The following is a 22,066-nucleotide window of genomic DNA, read 5'->3' on the forward strand; positions in this document are numbered from 1 at the left end:
TTTAGCAGCACATTACAAAATTGCCTGCGGTGCGTCCTTTGGTGCTGGTCTTTATATGTTGGAGAACTTTATTTCCATACAACTGCTGCTGATAAGAACAGATTAAGAAACATTTATTAATCCTTGGACAACTTTCTGTCTACTGTTACAGTACATTTTTCCACTGTGTATACAGCATCGAAAATTAGTAATGAAAATAAAGTACTGCACTGAAGTACCATTTTAAAGTACTTTATTTGAGTATTACTTTACACTTTCTACAAGCATTGTGCGTTTACTAAATGTATTTGATACCTTTACTTATGAGTTACTTCGCAGAATGAGATAAATAATACAAATATAAAACAGCATACAGGGAGGCTGTGGCTCAGTGGAATAGTGCGCTGAACTTAGTGCGCTGAACTTTGAATCAGGGCATAGCAAGTTTGATTCCCACTGCAGTCAGCATGTTGTTGTGTCCCTGGGCAAGACACTTCACCCCAAATTGCTCCTGTGGGGATTGCCCACATTACTGAATGTATGTAAGTCGCTTTGGATAAAAGCACCTAACAAGTGACATATAATGTAATGTAAAGCATACAAATGAATTATGATGTATTACTACGGATACAGGTAATACCTAACGAGGCAGGGTTTATAGTGAAAATAATAATTTAAAAATATCCCATATTTATCAGCTTCAACATTAAAGCAATTGACTTCAATAGTATAATATGATTTAATAAAATATAAAACAATACATTATAATACAACATTTATTTGTTGATAATTGACCGTTTTACATAATGACTGCTTTTACTTTTAGTTGATGCAATTACTATTTTACATTTCGTTTAGTAATATTTTGAATAACAACATTGTACTTGTAATATTATATTACTGTAAATACTACTATATAGTAATTATAGACTATGGTTTCACTATTTTAAAGGTCCCATGTCATGGCCACTTCCACTGATCATAATTCCATTGTTGAGGTCTAATAGAATTTATATTGTGAACTTTGGTTTCTCATACAGCATCTCTGTAAACTATGTGTATTCACTGAATTCCACTCTCTGCCTTTAACGGCTCGTTGTAGCTCCAGTAGCTCCAGCCCCCACCCTCCCTTTGAGCACAGTGTGCTCTGATTGGTCGGGACGTTGTGAATCACGCTGAGCTCCGTGGAGGTGTGGTTTCCTTGTTTAGCGACAGCCAAACACAGCCAAACTCATCCTGAGCACACACAAAGTCAAAGTCGAAGTAAAAACAATAAGTGTGGCTTGATATTGAGTAAGAAAAAGGTTGATAAACGCTGTGAGAATGGGTCTGCAGAGAGAATTTTGCCGCGATCCCAACTGTCTGTTATCAGCCTGCAGCCAGGGAGGAGAGATCAGCAGAGCTGCCTGCACTGTGTTTGTGAGGAAGTCCGTGGATTGGTCAATTTGGACCAATCAGCGGGGGCTTAACGTAACGGCTCCGCGGACGTAACGTAACAGCTCCACGGACGTAACGTAACGGCTCCACGGATTGGTCCATTTGGTTCCGGGTAACGCATGACACCATGCGGTACCCGGAAGAATCAATGGACATTGACGTATCTCCAACGAGGCGTTTTGGGGAGGTATTTTCTGTGTTAGAGTTTTACTCGCTACAGGGTGTACTTTGAGGGTTTTGACTCTGCAGACCGTTTACATGCATAAAAACCTTCATAACACACAAGGGGACGGGTAATAACCGGAAAAGCATGACAAGGGACCTTTAAAGTAAGTTAAATATCTTAGGATCTTCCTCAACCTACAAAAACAATGCTATAAATCTATCTTTGTGCATTCATGGAGGCTACAATGCTAATGTTATTCATTTCCAATTCAATTACATGTTAATGAACTGTAAAAGTAAATAGGCTAGCTTAAATATGGGCTAGCTATCAAAGATCACAGCATGCTGCTAACCACATAGCTGATCAAATGAAAACTAAACAAAGTATTCAAGCTGTTATGATGAGCGGCTAACCTTGATGTGTCACATTAATTACAATGTGATTAATAATTGATAGCCGATGGGGCTGTAATTCACCGTCTAGACCGTGAAAGTTTAAGCCACAGAGACCCAAGCGTGTTCTCCTACAGCATAAATAAACAATCTGGAATAACACATGATGAATATATAATATTTTATGAATTACCTTGAGAGAGGACCCACTGATTGAGTTTGACGTGGTACAGCACAGAGCGAAGACTCCAGTGCTGAACCAGGGGGTAGCCAGACACCTCGCTGAAGTTCACCATACCTGCAACAACACACGCAAAACACATGTTTTAATATGGATGCAGTCCCAGGGTATATGCAGGAATCCTGAAGTTAATGTAATACCTTTTAAGACCTTTTCCATACATTTTAAGACCTCATCGCCACTTCAAGTTCTAACCGGTTACATTGGCGACACACTTTACCTCACATTTACTATATACAGTATTGATTGTCCTTCCTCCTTATCTTCCAACCATTTGGACGCAAACTTGCATTTCCGCATAATGATGTTTTAACAACCAGCGTAAACGGACCTTTGCGCGCTATCAAGCAGTGAGCGTGCGATGCCCTGTTCAGATGACGTCAGATCCAAGGGGATGCCATAAATAAACTACACAGAATCACACTACACACCTACGCAATGATTACGTTCAGGCAAACTGTAGAGTACAACCTCTTTGGACAATTTATATACTTATTGAAAACAAGCTACCAAAAGTAATACCTTGGAAAATTTCGTTTAATACTTTTTTTACTTTTAAGACCCCACGGACACCCTGAGTCCTTGGTGCTTGATGTAAGTGTATTAAAAATATACTATCAATGTGATATTTACTCCTATAGCGGAGGAGATTGAAGATCAAAAGGCTGCTCTACATCTTATTCTTGTTTACTTTACCTGAAGATTTGTGAAGAATATTTGATCAATATGAAATATTATATTAGATGACAGGAGAAGCAAGCTAAGTCTCCCGTGTTAGATCAAAGTGTTGCCTGATCTACAGAAAAAAGGCATCAAATAATACATACAATATATATATAGTGGTATATTAAAAGGAAGGTATAATTCTTAAATGTTTGAGGAAAGCCAACATCTCACTTTTATATCAGACATGCATATCACAAGCATACAAATACCTTGTCCTTTTTAAGAAAGCATTGTCTGAATCTGGTGTTGACATTCATCACTGTTAATAAATAAAAACTATAAAATACAAATAAATGTATCTTTCATTCTTCTTCAACATTTCACAGAGATCATGAAGTGATCAGCAAAGGAAAACACTGTGAGACGGTAAACCGGCATAATAACTTCTTCACAAAAAGGGATGGTGTTTTGTAAGTATTCAATTGTAATAATGTGTCACTATGACAGTGAGAGAATTGTGATGAATTCATTATGAGTAGTAATTAACTTTTTGTCGCAGCTTAGAACAACAATTTATACTCAGAGAAAAAACGCCAACAAGGCACAATCAGCACTTTTGAAACAATATTAGGAAGTTTTCTGATATGTCACTTGCTTCAGATTTGATAAATGCCATCAATCCCCCACGTTAGGCAAGGCACATTTCTCGTTATAAAACATTTCATGCAGTACACAAAGTTATGTACATGTATATAATTCAGCTGAGAAAAGACAATTATAGTGGTCTAACCTAGTGGAAATGAAAGCATGGATTACTTTCTCTAAGTCCTGCCTAGACATTAATCATCCGATCCTTGCTATGTTTGGAAAAATTGGTAGAATGCAGACCATGTAATTGATTTAACATGGCTTTTACAATTTAAAACTGAGTCCAAGATTATACTAATATTCTTGACTTGTACTTTTAGTTTTTAACCCTCAGCCCTTCAATTTTGTCTGCATCTAGCTTCAAAACCTGTTGCAACTTACACATTATGTATCGCTTGTGGACTCTTATGGCACTACTTATATTCTATTTTATTGTATTTACTTGCACTATTTGATCCGTTCTATTGTGTTGCACTGTTGGAGGAGCCTGTGACCTAAGATTTTCATCGACATAACTATACTGTAGCTCTGTACGAATCACAATAAAAGCCTTGAATCTTGAATCTTGTAAAAGGTCTGGGCGGATGCAATTATCCATTTGTTCAAATCCCTTGCAAAGAGACTCGGTGGGACTGTGTAGTTGCTTGGTGAAAGAAGGTAATGTGGCTTATTGAAAGTAATCATGTGAGGTCAACTGACATAATTGCTGGTGGGCAACTTTTATAAATACTTTAATTTCCAAAGGGAAGGTTTGGCCTTGATCTGTGTTTGGTAATCACACAAGTGTCCAGTCTACTCTTCTAGGATTGGTGTGTGGTTTTCAAGGCTTCAGGAAAATTACCTGATGAAAGGGAGCTATTTGGCAATTAATCTGTTGGCAAAAACGTTTTGCAAAGGAGTGTGTTGGTAAAGCATCAACACAGCAGGTCTGCTGCTTAAGATTGATGAATAATGTCCCATGGAGTTCTGCCGTCAAAGGTATTACATTTCACCCAATGCCTTTAACGTAACAATGGATGGGAATTCATTTTTTCTACATGACATTGAACTATTAACGGCTAATTTAAAGTAAGAATGGAGAAACCAGCTCGAGTGCTCTAGAATTTGAAAGTAAAGTTCCTTCAGATTTCCTTACAGAGCCCCTCCTCCAGCACACACGGACGCGCACATGACCAATGAGGGCACGAGATAAGTTTGTGCACGAGATGGAAGGCTGACAGGCAGGTAGGCCATCCAGTTATTTTAGCCGTGCCGGCTTAGATGATTGGTCGTGCTTTTTACAGCGCCACGGCTTACACAGATGAAATGTTTTTATGTATTTATTGTCAAAGCATTTAATTTATTCATTGCTATCGGGATGTTAAGAGCATTCCATGGAATATAACAAAAAGTGTTTCTGAAGAGAATTACCTACCCCACCTTTAATATCATGAATTATGTAACTTGAGAAAGTGAACACATTGGTATTTAAAGGGGACCTATCATGCAAAATGCACTTTTTGATGTATTTTATACATAAATATGTGTCCCCGGTGTGTCGGGGAACTCATGCAGCGTCAGAAAATAAAACTCTTTCTCTTTTCCTCTGTACCCAAAACTTTAAAAAATGGGGGTACAACGAGCCAATACAGATTTGCTGCCGATGACGTCAAATTGGCGGTGGACCCACAGAATGTTGCAATCAGAAATAATGCCTGACGTGTTTTGGACGTAATCTCGTCTTGGTTTACATTAGCAAGCCTCGCTAACACTCAGAGCTAACCTGTACTGTAGAGCACATGTGTTTAAAAAGCGTGCGTGCGNCGCACCACCTGTAACTTTCTCTGCGCACGAGAGGCTGAGACCTTATGCTAACCAATTATGATTTATGTTGTATGTTTTGGATGAAATAATATGACTGGTATAAAATAAAATAAATAAAATAAAAAATAAAAATAGAATTTCTTTTGTTAAAATATTTTTATATACTTATAATTCTGCAAATATTACGATAAACCCACAGCTATTTCGCGGCCCCCGCAGTAACACCTGGGGTTGGGGACCCCTGGTCTAAAGGACATAATAACTGCTTTAGTTCTGCAAAAAGAAAATACCTTCTGTTTTAGGGCCCATGATAAATGAATAGTGTACTGGGGAGTAAAATATGGATTTGGGGTTTGATGTGCTGATCCAAAGGAAAATAAATAAACATTATATATTATTTACTTACTGAAAAAGTGAATTTTTTGGTTAATATAAATAAAAAATGCCCAAAAGGACCAGTAAACATGGTTACACCTGTATGATGCAATGTGATGCAATACAACAGCTAAATATGTTATTGTACTTGTGTGTGTACGGAGCCCTGGAGGGTTCATAGAGAGAAAAATAAATAAAACGTGGCCACGTTTTACTTTCTCGTTCGCACAAGATACCTTCTCGTGCGAACGCTTTATTAACTCGTGCACACGAGTTAATAAAGCGTGCGCTTCATGAATGAATAGTGTAAATAGCAAATCCTGCTTCGTAGTACAGGCCACGTAACACTTTTAACGAGTTAATAAAGCATGGCCTCATTGTATTTAAAACGTGGACACGCTTTACATCTCGTGCGCACAAATTAATAAAGTGTGGCCACGTTTTATTTATTTTTCTCTCTATGAACCCTCCAGGACTCCGTATGTGTGTGCTGGCATGTGGTGTTTTATTGCATTATATTGAGCATTCCGTATTTCATATATACAAACATATTGTCCAATATATTATGTAATGTATACAAAGGAGCTTCATTTTGAAAGTGGGATATATTATAATGCAATGACAACTGACAGTGACAACAGTATACAACATCTAAAAACATTTGAATCTATCGCAGCGCAGTTGTTTTGATACCTTACTGGGTTCCTTGTAACTCAGTGTGCTTTATTATCATATACATTTTATATCAAATATGTTTGCCTGTTAGATTTGGGGAAGGTTATATTTGTTAAATTATTTTAATCAGAATGAAAGGTATGTATGGCTCATGTGTCTTTAAAATAAACCTCTAACAGCTTCCAGAAATTCCAGACACTGATTTAGTGGAAATATATAATTATGAATATAAGATAACTGTCAGGGTTTGAGTATTTGTGTGTCTAGTTTTGGGGTTATTTTGCTGTTCTGTCCTCCCTGTCATTAGTTTCCCTGGTGTGTCTAATTGTCTGATTGTGTTCACATGTTGCCCTTGTGTTTCTCCTCCCCTGCTCGGCTGTTTCGTCTTGTGATTACCCCTCCCTGTATTTAGTCTTGTCTCTTCTTGTGTTCAGTGTTGGTTCATTTTTTGTCGTTCATGTCTCCCTTCATGTTGGTCACAGTCCCTTTTTGTTTTGGATGCTACCTTGTACCTTTTATTGGATTCTTGTTTTTTCAGCTTTTTGTGATTAAAGCTCGCCTTTTGTTCCATTTTGAAACCTGCTTCCCTCCTCATTCGGCATTTGGGTCCTATTTTTCCCCATCCCGTGACAATAACTTTACTGTGACCTATAATGCTGAGCTGCATGTCTTTACATTTTGTTCATGGAACATTTATATAGTAATTGTTTTACATTTGGCAAATGTGCTTTGAATCAACTGATGAGACTGATTTAATTAATGAAGCATTCTCTAATTATTTTGGCTTTACACTTAATGCATTGTGTTAAAATGATTCTTCTTCCTCTCCTGTCAGGGTTTAACATTTCTACACTCAGAATGACTCAGAGAGGAACATTTCCTCAGCTGGGGAATCTGACAACAAATGGGTCACACTTGTCACAGTTATACTAATGCAGATTAAATGCATAATGTTGGAATCTAATAAGGCTAACTGTGTGACTAATGGCAATATTAAACGCAAAACTCATGAAGGGCAAAGCGCGGCATGTTATACATAGGAGCTGAAAATTAATTTAAAAAGTAGTTTCATGTCCTGCGGTGACTGTATCGTCACAGAATAAAACCAGAGCTGTCTTCAAGCCTAATATATTAAACTTGTATTAGCGGGAAACTGGGGTTCACAGTAGTTACATTAAAGTAAAATCAAATCAATATTCCAGCTCTGTGAGAGACTGTGTGAAGTAGTCTGTGAGGATGTAAACTCACAAGTACTTCTATGAATCCCCAAACAAGGACCAGGGTTCTTTTGCCCAGTGATCCATATACAGTATGTTAGCCTGTCTTTGCTTTGTCATTGTCTAAATAGAAAGATAAAACACCCAGGTTAAGCTGCATGTAGGTAAGATCATTTTATTCCCTCATTGAAAACAAAGTCCAAAAGTACAAGTGTTCAACACAAAATATCTAGACAATTTATTTTAAATTAACCAATTTTCCAAAATATATATATGAAATATCAATCTTGTCCACATTTCCAACATAATCCCTATTAGCAGCCATATGTTATGTTGACAACAAAAAACTATATTTTAAGCAAAAGCTTCACTATTGGTTTTCATGCTATTCTGCCCATGAGAGGGTTTAATGCAGAAGATCAAGTAAAGGAAAAGTGATTTTAAATGACACAGCACATAGCAAGGTGTCTTTTATTTCTTGAGGACACCGAGGTTTGATTATTTGGAACAAGAAGCATTTGCAATGCAATTGGCAATAACACAAGAAAGCAGAACAATGGGCCAGAAAACCAGTTTTTGGAGTTCAGTCTGGCCCAGGCAGTCCTGACCATACAGGCGCTGGGGCACTGTGACATTGGGGGCTGCTAAGAAGTCCAACAGTTGATGATAATGTGAGAGGAAATTGTTTAAAGATTGCCAACACACTTTCTCATAAGCAGCACGGTGATGTAGTTTTGGTTGACATTTTTGGAATCCGACAAAGGAAGAAAATCGATGAAAAGTAAAACAAATATAATGTATCTCTGTAGTTTAAAACCTTGGTTATTTGGTCAAAGTTATTTTATCTGCATATGTTGAATGCAGTTTTATTGACACCTATACAATGTGTACATATAAATAGGTTTTGGTAAAGCACAACATCATCTGAAATACAATCCTATTTTAAAGTAGAACATTACAATATGTTTTTTTGAAGTGTAGTGGAATTATAAAATGGCCTGACAAAACTGGACAAATTACAAATAACGGAGTTGTTGGATGTAAACCAAAATGTCAGCCTAAAAACTCAATGTAACTTTTGATTTCCGTTGAGAGAATCAGGAGAAAACTCCTGCCGTCTTTATTCCAGCTCCAATCGGGGTTCTTGGCAAATGTAAATCGAGTTGTTAACAATTGTGACTCTATCCCTTCGGGAAATAGGGCAGAGAATATCAGAGAAGTGCAGGGCTCGCTGACGTTTGACACCAAGAGCACAACGCTGTCTCAACACCCAACAGTCCTCCTGAAACTTTGCTGTACAGCTGGAAGTTGTTTGTTATTTTACTCGCTTCTCTAAGGAAGATTCATAGGAATGAGCTCAGGTAGGAAAGTAATCTTATGGCTCATAGAACCCCATTAACTAGCCGGGCTAGTACTCCATTTCACTCTTGGATAAGTCTGGGAATGAATGATTTAGTGGAAAAGAGAGGAGGAAGAGTGAGTGAGTGAGGAAAACGTGAGGATCCAACAGAAGGGGTTATCCAAAGGGCCCATTTTCTTATCTAATGGGGAAAAAAATGTAATACAACAATGTCCAGATGTCTTCCCTTTTAGTTTTTTACAAAAGCTGCACCGCACTTCGAGTTGATTGTGATTTATAAAGGGAAACCGGCGTAGGACGTGCGTACGCAGTGTTTTATAAATCGGAATATTTTTCGTGTATATTTATTTGCTTTGTCCTATGTAAGCCACCTTCCCACGTGAATCTTACACAAAGCTTTATAAATGAGGCCCCTGGTAATTTTAGATCATTATCATTGGGCGTATGTAAGTAAAGACTACTATGGACTATGGCAGGTGTGCATTGTCCATGAAGCCATTCTTTCTGACGAACACATCTAACAAACCCAACTACCAAATTATAATTCTACATCACACTATCAATAATCCATAGCTTGTGGTAATTAGGCTGGCAGATGTGGTTTGTGACATCTCAAGGTGACACGCTTTTCATTTCCGCGGCGCTGAAGGAAGGCTGAAGGGACCCTCGTTGCCAGCGACTCAAAATAAGATGCCAGGAAAGTTCAGCAGATACCTTTGTGCTTGCGTGGTCACAAGGCCATATGCTTAGACTTTAATTATGAGGGACTTGGGGACAGAGGGACTCTGGGTTGAACTATGAATCACTGACACACCGCCTGCCGCAACATCCCCCTTCTACTGGATTTAACACTGCCCACGCATGTGTACCCCCCTCTTTAAAAATAAACCATGGTCTGATGCGTGTGTCAAATAAACAGCTGACATACTAGTTTGCTTTCTTTTACACCTCGTTCTGTGCCTAATTAAAATCTGAAAATATACAACGTCAACTGGTATGAGTAAATGAAAAGGAAATGAGTGTTGACAGAGCACACAAAGACGTACTGAACCCAGCGAACCCCATCTGCGACCACTGAAGCATTTTGTGATTATTACTGAGAAACGCACACAATAAAGAATACAGTAGCATGTTTGAGTTATAGAAAAAGTCAATGATTTAACACACATCATTTACATATACACTTAACTTTTATTATGGACAGAACCATTCCACTGGAATTAAAACTAGGCTTTGAATTGTAACATGTATTAGTACATTTATGAAATCAAAATCCCAACTTCATTGACTAAATAATCAAGGATTGTTGAACTAAAAACTAGAAACATTGTTAACTTATTTGTATATAATGTTCCCAGAATGTATAGTATTAATGTTGATAATATATACTGAGGTGGTTGAATTTATTTTGTATACAATTGCATCACTGCTACCAACAATGACGATACAGTAGGTCTGCACTTCATACACTTACAGCACCATAACTGTGTGTGTCGGGCACTTCAGTCATTGTGGGATTTATTGAGTAAATGTTGTTTCTAAATTGATTGTGACTGCTGATAAAAAGGCTTAAGCTGTCATACAGGATACATCTCTTGACATAATAATGTTCAGAAAATGAATGGAATATTAGGTATTTTATAGAAAGTTGTGAATATAATAAATAATAATAAAATAATAATAATACATGTAATAAATTAGGTTACATCTCCAAACTCAATTTAATGTAAGTTTATTCCCCTGATATATCCGTTGTATTTATTTTTTGCGTTTTGTAAACTTTCAGTTTTTATACTGCTGTAAGTATTTATATGTATAGGATTCAAAAGCAATAAGTGTTCAGTTGAATTGACAGTATGTTTGTGAAAGTATACTGAAACTTTGGGACCATTTTATAAATGCTATTTAACACTCTGACTTTACAGAAAGACCATCACTTACGGATGAACCCGCATGAGGATTTAAAGAAAATCAAAGAAACATAAGGGGTACATAACTTTATGACCCAGGAGAAATTAGGCCTCTCTCCATCAGCTTCAGGAAGGGAATCGAAGCTTCAGCCGTATGTGTGTGTGTGTGTGTGTGTGTGTGTGTGTGTGTGTGTGTGTGTGTGTGTGTGTGTGTGTGGTGCGAGACAAAACAGGTGTAAGTGATGGGCTCCAGATGCCCTTCACCTACCTCAAAAGACAAACAGCTCATACTCTGAAGCCTTTGATAGAGAGGCTTGCTCCACAGTGCATCAGGGGTCATTATTTATCCACCCAGCATTGTGCTGCTGCAGCACTCGAGCGTCCACTGCGGCCCTTTTCAAATATTAAAATCGAGGTCTGAAGAGGGACATTCTGACTGAAACCCAGGGTCTCATTACGGTCAAAAACAAGCCTCCTGCTTACACCGGCTGCAGGTGGCTAAGAGGAACGCAGGTGTGTGTCACTGGGTGTATGCTGTGACCCCCAGTTGAATTAATTATCCCATCCAATGTTGTCAGCTAATTAACTGACGTTTAACACAGGAAATGGCTGGAGCAATTCCATGCAATTAATCAGCGTCGAGGAATAAATTACAAACCCTTTCCTAAACCTGATTACCATGGAGGGTCTGCATTCAAAATTGAATTTTAATAGAGCTTTGGATGTTATACTTGAGTTACGGTTAAAAACAAAAATGTCTGCAGACACAGCCGAAGTATTTACACTAAAACATATTTATAATACAATCCTTGTTAATTGAAAGGCCTTATGAAAGCAGATAAGAGCTTAACATACAGACCAGTCCAAGTTACTAATAGAACATGGGATGATGTTATGAAGGGCAGAAACAATAAAGGCTAAACTTGCTTTACGTGATGGTCAGAGGACGTTAACAGCTCAATAACTAAGCAGGACATTGTGGAGAAAATGGGCCCAGAAAATGGCCTGTTTTTCCCAACTTCTTCATTGAGACAGAAAACACATACAAACGGAAGGACATACATCTATTGTAATGGTGCTTGCACGTCAACAGTTACGTTGTCTGCTTTTTAAATTGTAAAGAAACAGCAAGACGGAGAGAAGACCTCTGGGCAAATGAGCTTTTAGCATTACTGAACAAGGGAGAGCGAAGTGGACCAGTGTGACTGAACAAGAGAAACTAAACTTAATTTGCTATTAAGTTTAAAGTAAATGACCAAAAGCACTCAGCAGCTTGTTAAGTTTTCCACCTCTGCATTCATTCATTACATCCATTCAAGCGTCAAAGCCATTTCTCCAACCTTATCTCCCAGAAATTACCTCTACACGACTAGTTCTCATCAGTGAATACATTTTGGAGAAACAGAATGCCTACCGGATAATGCTTTTTTCATCAATTTAATAGGCACATTTTTTTAATGATAAATAGTCACACTGAGCGTGGCACAAAAACACTTTTTTTTGTTCTCCCTGCAATAGTGGCTAACATCTTAAACATGTTAGGGTTCCATTAAGTCACTCAAAGCACTTGTTTAAACTTAAGGGAAAGATTGTCATTTTATGTAGTTGGTAATTGGTGGCCCATTTTGTAAGATTCTTGTGTACATACTGTAGTAGTTTTGTCTGTTGCCTTAAATGATTTGTTCAGCTTAGTTTCACTGTTATTTGCTGTTTAGTGCCTTCTTTGTTTGCACAAAAAGCCTGATTTAAGGTTAATATTGGAAGTTTATTCCAAAATGCAATAACAAAGAATTATGAAATGTGATTTCTAGGTGACACGGTTAAATTGTAAAATAACTTTTAGGTTCCAGTTTACATCCAAACAAACCTGTAGTTGCTGGACCAGGTGGAAGAAGAAATTAAATGATATAGCGGTAACTATGTGAATATTTAATGTACCATGCATGCAGTACTTTCTTATTGAAAAAATATCATTAGGCTGCACAAAAAAAAGAAAATAAATATACAAATGATGTCTTCAGCGGTTTAGTTGATTGATTCACCCATGTATTCTTTATCTTGAAACATGGGATATTCAGTAAATATTGCAGTAACATTATGCAACCTTGTTGCTATGCCAAATATTATATAATAAATTGTATCCACAGGGAAAGTACAACTGCATATTTCCTTGTCATACATATCCAAGTGTCCCTTCTATATACATTAATGAATGCCTGGCAAAATAATAATGTCAACACACTGAAGACAGTGAGAGAGACATAGAGAGAGAGGGGGGGCCTTTGAGAGGAGGGCAGAAAAGCACTTAGGAAAAGAGACCCATGACGCTGACAAGCCACTAAACTACTCCAGTAGCAAGAGTGAAGTGACTAAGAAAGTGTTGCACTGTTGCAACCCCCTTGGCGGGGGGAAGTGTGGCTAAAGTGCGCAAACATCATCGGGTCAAAGCACAGCACAGTCAGGGTGTGACGGCCACAGCAGTCTGAAGTCATTCCACAATTGTGCTTGTGTTAAAGAAGTGTGTATGTTCATGTCTGACTATACTGTATGCATGTCAGGCTGATTGATGAAGCCTGTAGAAACATACAAAAGATATAGAAGCTACTGTGGCAGTACATTTGTTGACCCCTATTGGGAAATGATGGGCTTTAGATGCCCTTCACTAACCTCTGAAGATGAATTGCCGGTACCAGGAGCATATGATAAAGAGACTTGTTCTGCACAGGATCAGAAATATGTGTCATCGTTTATCCTGCTTCTGCCCTGAATTAGTACTCCAGGTGTCACTGGAGAGGATTTTTCGGTATGAATGTAATCTTAAATCAAGTTTCATGACTCTAAAAAATACTTACACAAAAGCATACTGATCAGTCCTATCGACTGCCAGGAAGGACCATATATTAGTAGAAACAACCGATTATGTGGCCGAAGATAAAACTGTCCCATTCATAACATAGGGATGCTTGGTCTTCACTTGGTGTCACTTTTTAAACACACTCAGTAGATACATATGCCTAAAAAAATGATGCTTCGCTTTGCACAAAAATACATGGGTAACCTTGTTAACTAAAACAAAAGGCCATGGTAAAGTTTAGGTATTGTGGTTTGGGTTAAAGCAAGTTTGTAATATAATATTGAGTATTGGTTTTACGAGAGACACTAACATCGACCTTCAGGGTTAGGGTTAGGCTTGGGTTAGTAATTAATTACCCACCCTCCCTGAACAGAGATGATTTGTCTTCATACAACATCTCTTGCATTTCTAAGTACTTTGACTAAGACTCTAAGCATCTAGTATTGCTGTGGATGTGTTGACATAAAGGTTAGTAGAAAGCCCCAGTGAAAAAGGCTGGCATCTGACACCTTGGGAACAAGACCGGGCTGATTGTACTGTGTTTTCAATGGTATTTTTTCCGGTTCATATCAAAACAAAGCCATCAAACTAAATTATAATGGCAATGCAATATTCTCACTGCACTAAAGGGACAACTAGCCAACAATGTATATTAATACTGTTTCACAATACTACAATTTGGAGCTTATGTTGAGGCTGGAATACATTTTTACTTTGGAGGTTTTATTCTTTAAGGACACTAGAGGGGCTAATATCATCAAAACAATCTTAGCATTATGTTAACTCTTTTAAAATGGACCCAAGATGCATTTCTCTACAGCCACCTATACAAATACTCCACAACTGAGAACAAGATGTACTGTGGGTATGAATTAGAATTGTATGGGGAAATGGTTTAAGCAATAATGTAACAGTGTTCAATTCTATCCCATAAAAGTATCTGATGAAACTGTTTCAGTTGCTTAAGGTTTCTTCAAAAGAAGCAGTTTTGGACATATATTATGTATATGGTATGTATGTACAATTGTCTAATATTGTATGTTGCTCTGTCTGTTTGATGCTGGCTCTTTGCATGCTTCATCTATGGTTGCTCATTTAAAATAATTAAGTTGAATGGACCTTGAAGAATCTGCTTGTGTTCAGGTTTTTTTTTCATTTCTTCAAAGCTTCATTTATTAATATAATATTAGGTTGTGTCTTTGTTTCCGTTCACATCATATGCTAGAATAAGCATATTCAAGCCTAACAGTAATGAGTAGGAGCTTCAAATAAAAAACAAAAAGGCATATAAATGGCTGATTCTAGCCTATAAATGTCTCTAGTTTGCAAAGGTATTATGATAAAGTATTAGTTTAACGTGAACTGATAACAAAAATGAAGGAAAGGGGGAAATAAAGTAAGAGATGGAGAGACAAAGCATCAATACTAAAACAACATCATCAAATTATTTCTGTTTTGAATGTTGTACTCATGATATCCCTCTGGTTTGGTAATATTGTTTTCTGAAGATCCTTGTCAAAAATATTTCATCAATATGTTTTAGAATCAATAAAGGACATGGAAAGATGAATAATAAGTGTTTTTCAAATGGAAAAACTTTGATGTGGAAGCGGAAACAACTATAAAACATCCAAACACTAATAACAATAAACATTTATGTATACTGAGTCCCAATACAATTACGCACAAATCGCATCATTTGAAGGCCATTTGGGTTATTTATTTAGAAATATTGTAACTTACAAAATATTTCACAATTAATAACTTTGAATTCATTAAAACACTGAAATATACAACATAGTTCCCAATTGGGACACCAAATCAGCGCTATGAGCCATGACTGCACTCAAGGACTGGCTCCAGAATGTGTCTCTGTGCTGAATAAATCATTGCCCCTGCATGTTTTTCAAAGTAAATACATGCTGAATAATTGCTTCAATACACCACACGCTGTATCTCCATTCCCCTTTAAACAGTGACACCGCACTCACTGCCTCATCTGCCTCATTGTGAATAATCCTCATCTTGACTAGAGGGCTGTTATTTGAGGATTTTCTGTCTTGAAAACTATTGGGAAAAAGACGATGGCCCCCGAAGGCATGACCTTCCCTCACTGCCACCAATTATATCAAGGCCTTATGAAATATAGATTATGTGCCATCTCTGTGCTGACATATCTAAAGGCTGGTAGCGCGGGGAGTGTGCGGAGAGGCTGTGGGCAGAACTCCAGGGGAGGCCAGGTTGAATAAGACAAGACCGAGGGAATACAGTAAAACAAAGGATGACCTTGGTGAGTAAAACATCTGACGTGCTCTGGCTAAAACAAAAGGACAAAAAATGATTTTATGATCAATTCAATTCCAATCAAGGCTCTACATATTCAAATGCACTGATTGATATGATATTCATTACCCCTATTCTGCAATCTGGACCAATAACCATGTTTTATTAATGGCTGGGGGCTAAGTTTAGAACAATTGGCATTTAACTTTTTGTTTTAACCTTTCAGCAGAAATGTCAAGTCAAATTCTAATAGAAAAAGTTTGAAGTTCATCCAACAGTGATTTCATACATTTCAGCTCTAGCGTGTTCCCAGGTATATATATATATATGTATGTATTATACATTTCAACCCTTAAACGCGGTGTGAAAAACAATCAGACATTAGATTTACAAACTTTCTTGGCAAGATTGCACATTTCATGGAGATCCATGAAATAAAATTGTTACACCTTGACAGATCTTGGCTTACAAGTGCACACAAAGACAGAAACACTTACAGAACAAAATAATAAAATATATGCCAGTGGCAAGATACTCCTGAGATGTAATTGGCAGTAGTGTAAGAAGACAAATCTTCTCTGTAAGAAAAGAGCCTCATATCACAAAAGCGGATTTTGCCTGGTGCTTTTAATGAAATCTGAGGTTCTGTTATTATTATGTTATATTGTGAGGGGTTTTCCATGCTTACAGAGGATGTCAGGGCTAGAGTACAAAAGGTCCCTATCATATAACATATTGCTTACAGAATTGGGAGAAGACTACATTAAATACGACGACAGTGCAGACTTCATAGAGGATTTGTGGTTTGGATAAACTCAAAGAAGAATTGGAGATACTTTGTTAATGGAAATCGGAAATAACCTACTTTCTACAAATATAATGTGACACTACCATTATATTATCATAACAAGAAAAATAATGTTGCTATTGTGCAGTCCTTCAAAACTCCAACATACTATGTATCTTCAATTATATATGTGAATATATTTTTTTTTATCACAACAGTTTTGTTTTTATTACCGCTTTATTTATAACATTTGTGATTAGTTACTATAGCATGCTATAGGGTGGGTTTGAATCATGGCAACAAGACTATTGTGTTAAGTTTGAGGAAATATTATAGTTAGAGTTAATACAAAGGTGCAATGATCCCAAGTTAGTGTGAACCACAACCTTTAGTAAAGTGGATAAAAGCAAATGTAAGCACTAGATATAAATTGGGATGTGTGGTATTCTCAAATATAAATGTCACTCATAGGGTACTGGACTGTATAATGGTCTGCAGATTAAAAGCAAATGGCACAGGGCAGAACGTAGCTGTCTTGGTTCAAATAAAGAAAAAAAAGAACTAAAGCTTATTACTACCTCTATATTTACCTTATAATACCAATACACAACCGACACTAAGGGGATTGTGAACATGGGAGACTTATTATTTGCTCTGCGATTTGTATTGTTGTATTGTTCTTCAAATAAGAAAATACAATTTTGCCCTGATCACCTGGAACCAACCAGTATTGTAGAGATACCCATAACCAGGTTTAATGTGCATTGGTTAGTTTTTCATTGAACAATTATCGATGACACATATTCCAGTTGTTTTGTAAGTCAGTGTACTATATTACATATCAAATTTGGTAATGAACACATTATAATATAGTCACTGTCAAAAAAGACAACCTTCCCCCGTGGCAGTTTCCTCTTTTCCTCATTAGGTAATCCAACCTTAGATTCAGTATAACAACTTGAGTAACATGTAAAAAATGCCCTCCCAAAATGTACAAACTTCCCAAAAATATCCAGAGCAAAACTCTTCAAATCCGTATGTCTCTTTTGAAACTTCTCTTCTGAGCAACTAAACTCTTCTGTCAGCCATTTCCCCAAACTACACACATAAATATGTGGCTTTGATGCCGAACGACAGGGGATCGGCTGCGGAGCCGCGATGACTGTCAGGTCTGACTATTTCACCTTTGGGGTTCTCTGTTGTGTTACATTCGTCTGAACACACAGCCACGTGGTCGCGATGACACCCATTTCAAAGACACAGATGCAATGTGCGCACTGAAGCAGTCATTACATGGCTGCTAGCGGAGGATGAGAAACGGTCAAGCCCCCCTGCTGCCCTTTCAACCTTCACCAATGGATTCCCTTTGCCTGAAGAGTGAAGAGACAAAGACCTGTCATTCACTCACTTGTTGGCTCCTGCTTTAAAGGTATCTTATTATGCTATTTTTAGACATATATTATAGGTCTCAGATATATACAAATATATAAAAACATGTCTATTTCTGTCATTTTTATTTGTTCCGTTCATGGTATGCAAAACTTAATGTATAATGATTGTTCACAAAACATACTTATTTCCCACTTGACAGTCAACGGAAAGAAAAGAAACAACAACACCAAAACATGATGAAGTGTTTTGCTCAAAATACCAAACAGATCGTGCATTTGAGACATCCCTCATACCCCTCTATTCCAGCCATGTTTGAGAAATGCTGATTTTGGGTCCTAAAATAAAAAAGAGGAGGAGGGGGAGCTAATGCCTACTCATAATTAACCGGCAGCTAAAGTTACATTCTGCCGTGATTAAACTCCATCATGTTCCAAACCACATCAAGGATTATTTCTGAAACAGTATGGAGCTCAAATGGTTTTTCTCTTGCTGGTTTAGCACAAGGTGAGTTCCTTTTTTAATTTCCTGCTTCTTTACACATACTCGCTCCAGTGCAGGTTAGCTCTGAATGTTAGCGATGCTTGCTAATGTAAACAAATATATATTCCGTCCAATACACGTCGAGCATTGTTTCTGATAGCAACTTTCTGATAGTGCCTGGGTCTACATTTCCCATATGAAGTGATTTACGTCATATGGGACGCAAGTTTGGATCAGCTCCATTGTACCCCCGTTTTTTTAGATTTGGGTACGGAGGAAAAGAGAGAGGGTTTTGTTTTGTGACACTTTGTGAGTTCCCTGACACAATGGGGACACATATTTATGTACAAAAGACATCAAAAAGTGCCTTTTTGCACGATAGGTCCCCTTTAAGCTTTTTGTTCTTTGCTTTTTGCTTTCCACCCATTGTCTTTCCTTCCATCTTTCTTTCACTGTACTATCTCTCTTTTCCTTTGTCCTTCTTCTCGTTTTCGCTCCGTTATCTCTCAAGCTCCATCTTAGGGGAAATCTGCTTAGCAGCCTTGAGCATACTTGCTTTCCAATTAAATCAAGATGTATTTGCCTTTCAAAAGCCTCCCTTTCCCCACTAGTTTCTCCCACCGGAATAATTGATGGAGGTCTCTGGCCTCGTGATGAATGGCTTCCAAGCCCGGAGATGAATAGGAAGATGAATGATTTCACCCCGGCGAGGGGCCGGAGAGGGCTGGAACAAGGAGTGCTGACATTGTGACAAATATACTGACCATAGTAACCGAACCTGGTTGAATCAGCAGGGGACGGAGGGGTGGCATGCGCTCATCACGGCTAAACGGACGTTCCTCTGCCTCTGCGCGTTAGTCTACCCCATGGACAATTACCTGAGCTTCGCAATTAACTGCCAGCAGACGAGTGGTGGCGAGCCAGGGCAGGAGAGCACTGCGGTGGACGCTGGTGTGTGCACACTCAGTGGAAATGCGGAGGCCAAGAGAACAGGTGCAGTGAAAGGTGAGAAGATGCCCCGGGTGACTGCATGTGGATGCTGCCACCACTTTCTCGGCCAAGATTTCTAAGCTGAAACAAGTTTTTCCTCCTCCTACACACAACTCGCTGTCATTCTGCTGAGGGGAAGCAAATGTTTATAAGAATAAATTCAATCAGCGTATGACAGGCCATCTGTTTTAAAGGGCCAATAAGTATGATTGTTACTGCCCTGTAGAACATAATGACCGTAATATATCCATGTGCGGGGTGAGAGAATTGTTGATCAGCTTCAAAGAGTCATGATTCTCCTGCCAGCTGGCTTTTAAAAACGTTGTGGGCTTGTAAAAGAAACGTAATCCCTTTAATAAAGTTAGTCAAGCTAAAAAGAAGAGGTTAGGGTTATATTCTATTTATAGAAGTCTTCATTTTTCTATTGGCTCAGCTTTGCTCACACAGAGTAGACAAAATAATAGAAAATATATGTGAGATGTGAGTCAGTGGCGGTTCTACGGGGTGGCACGGGGTGGCAGCTGCCACCTCAGAAAAATGCCTTGCCACCCTAGTTGCCACCCCAGTTGGCAGCTTTGTTTTGAAAGAAAAGTTGTGGCTCATCGGACATTTATGAGAGAAAATCTCTAATGTCCGAGTGCAATTGAATGCAGCACAAGACGCAAGCCTTGTAACCCCTCCCCCGGCCCTGGCGCGAGCTTGGAAATATGATTGGCCGCGATTTAATTTGAACGGGGGGACAGCGCAAAACGAGAAGCATTCAGACCCAGGCAGACGGAAGGAATGAGGTATTTGCGGTCTACATTGACAGAGAAGAGACTGTCAGTTTGGCTGTACTCAGCATTGAATCAAAACGCACTAAAGCTTTAGATCTTAATCAGTTTGTGAGGTGTTTTGCTGAACAAGATGGTAATCATCACTCAGTTGTAACAGGCATGCCAACTTGATGCTCTGCTCACGGATGACTCGATGAGCATAAAAAACTGTTAAGATGATGACCTTACGTGTGTAAATATATCTTTTTTCTTTTTTCCTGAGAAAGTCAAGGTAAGGGCATTCCACTGGATAATAATACCCCTGCATTATAGCAACAACAATAATAATAATAATAATAGCAATAATAATTGGGAGGGGGGGCGTGGCTGTTCTTATGTTCTCTGAGGGGAGGCTCACCTTCCCACACTTTGAAAACCCCTGCTCTACGGCATACCATCCAACCTCCTCAATAAACTACAAGATATCCAGAACTCTGCTGCACGCCTCCTCACCCACACCCGCTCCGGAGACCACATCATCAGTTGAGCATTCAGGTCTATTGTAATACACTTTTTAAAGACACATTTCAGAATAAACCCTTGTTACGGAGGTTTTAATGTTAACCCTAATACAATTACCCCTATTAAAGCCCTTAGTATTTGTACAACTGTTTAAATCAAAGTTAACCCTAGCAAATGGTTCAGTTTTAAGATTTCTGTAAAAATAAGTTAACCCAGATTTCTGCCTGAAAAACCAACACATTCTCACTCCATAAACGTCCAGGAGCGACGCTTGGTCAGGGTCCCGTGGCGTGCAGTTGTGACGCTCCTAGGCTCCTCAGCTTCATAAAGGGACGCAAATAGCTTTCAACTGATTGCAATGTATTCCCATCTGCGGCGGGATTTGAAGCTCATCATGGAAGCACGGCATTAGTTTGTGTCGGTTGCCCTTAAAGGCAATGTGGGCGTCCATTCCCATTGGATAACGGAGAATTGTACACCCGGAAGCAAGTATTCCCCTTACTGTCGATTGATTTTACAGTGATATCTGCACTACTCATCGATTAAAAAACACCAGATTATCCTTGTTAATTACACAACATTGATTGGTTTAAATTGTGTACAATGCTTTTGTATTCTTCCCCTTCGATTCGGAGAGACAACATTTTTTTCGGAGTAAAGGATGGCAGAAGACACTACACTACCCAGAATCCCCAGCTATCGTTTAGGACTACACCATGTGCTCTGTTTGACAAACCCCGTTTTTTTTCACCATTCATTCCAATGGCTATGTCACGTGATCTTCAAATTTCTGCCTGCAGAAAAAAAAGAAATGGCCGAACTTCGTTTTATTCTCGGTGGAAAATGCCTATTTTAAAGTTAGTTTGGCCATTAAAATGCGTTTTGATGTCATTTGAGGCGAGAAATATGAGTTGTTATTTCAGATTATGTGTGCAGTGGATGTACATGATCTTTAGTTTGCTAGTTATTACGAAGATTACTTCAGGAAATTGTGTCCATACAGCGTTTTCATTGTTACCAAGGTGGTTGCTAGGGACGCTGCTATCAATATTATTTCTGTTATGTTGTATAACTGTTTAATGTTGTTATTGTGAGGATCTGCAGTACTTCCTCCTTCTTTTCCCCTTTGTTTTG

General features: G+C 38.3%; 1 protein-coding gene across 1 annotated transcript in view; it reads right to left on the reverse strand.

The window, feature by feature from the left end:
* LOC104955390 (cytoplasmic dynein 2 heavy chain 1-like) overlaps positions 1 to 22,066 on the reverse strand; it is a 164,842-nt gene that overhangs the window by 72,899 nt on the left and 69,877 nt on the right. Inside the window, exon 15 of the mRNA XM_010782718.1 lies at positions 2,168 to 2,272. Within this exon, the coding sequence (XP_010781020.1) occupies positions 2,168 to 2,272 (105 nt within the window). The remainder of the gene's footprint in view (positions 1 to 2,167; positions 2,273 to 22,066) is intronic.

This window comes from Notothenia coriiceps, unplaced genomic scaffold (genome assembly GCF_000735185.1).
Source record: "Notothenia coriiceps isolate Sejong01 unplaced genomic scaffold, NC01 NC01_scaffold00024667, whole genome shotgun sequence".
NCBI lineage: Eukaryota > Metazoa > Chordata > Actinopteri > Perciformes > Nototheniidae > Notothenia > Notothenia coriiceps.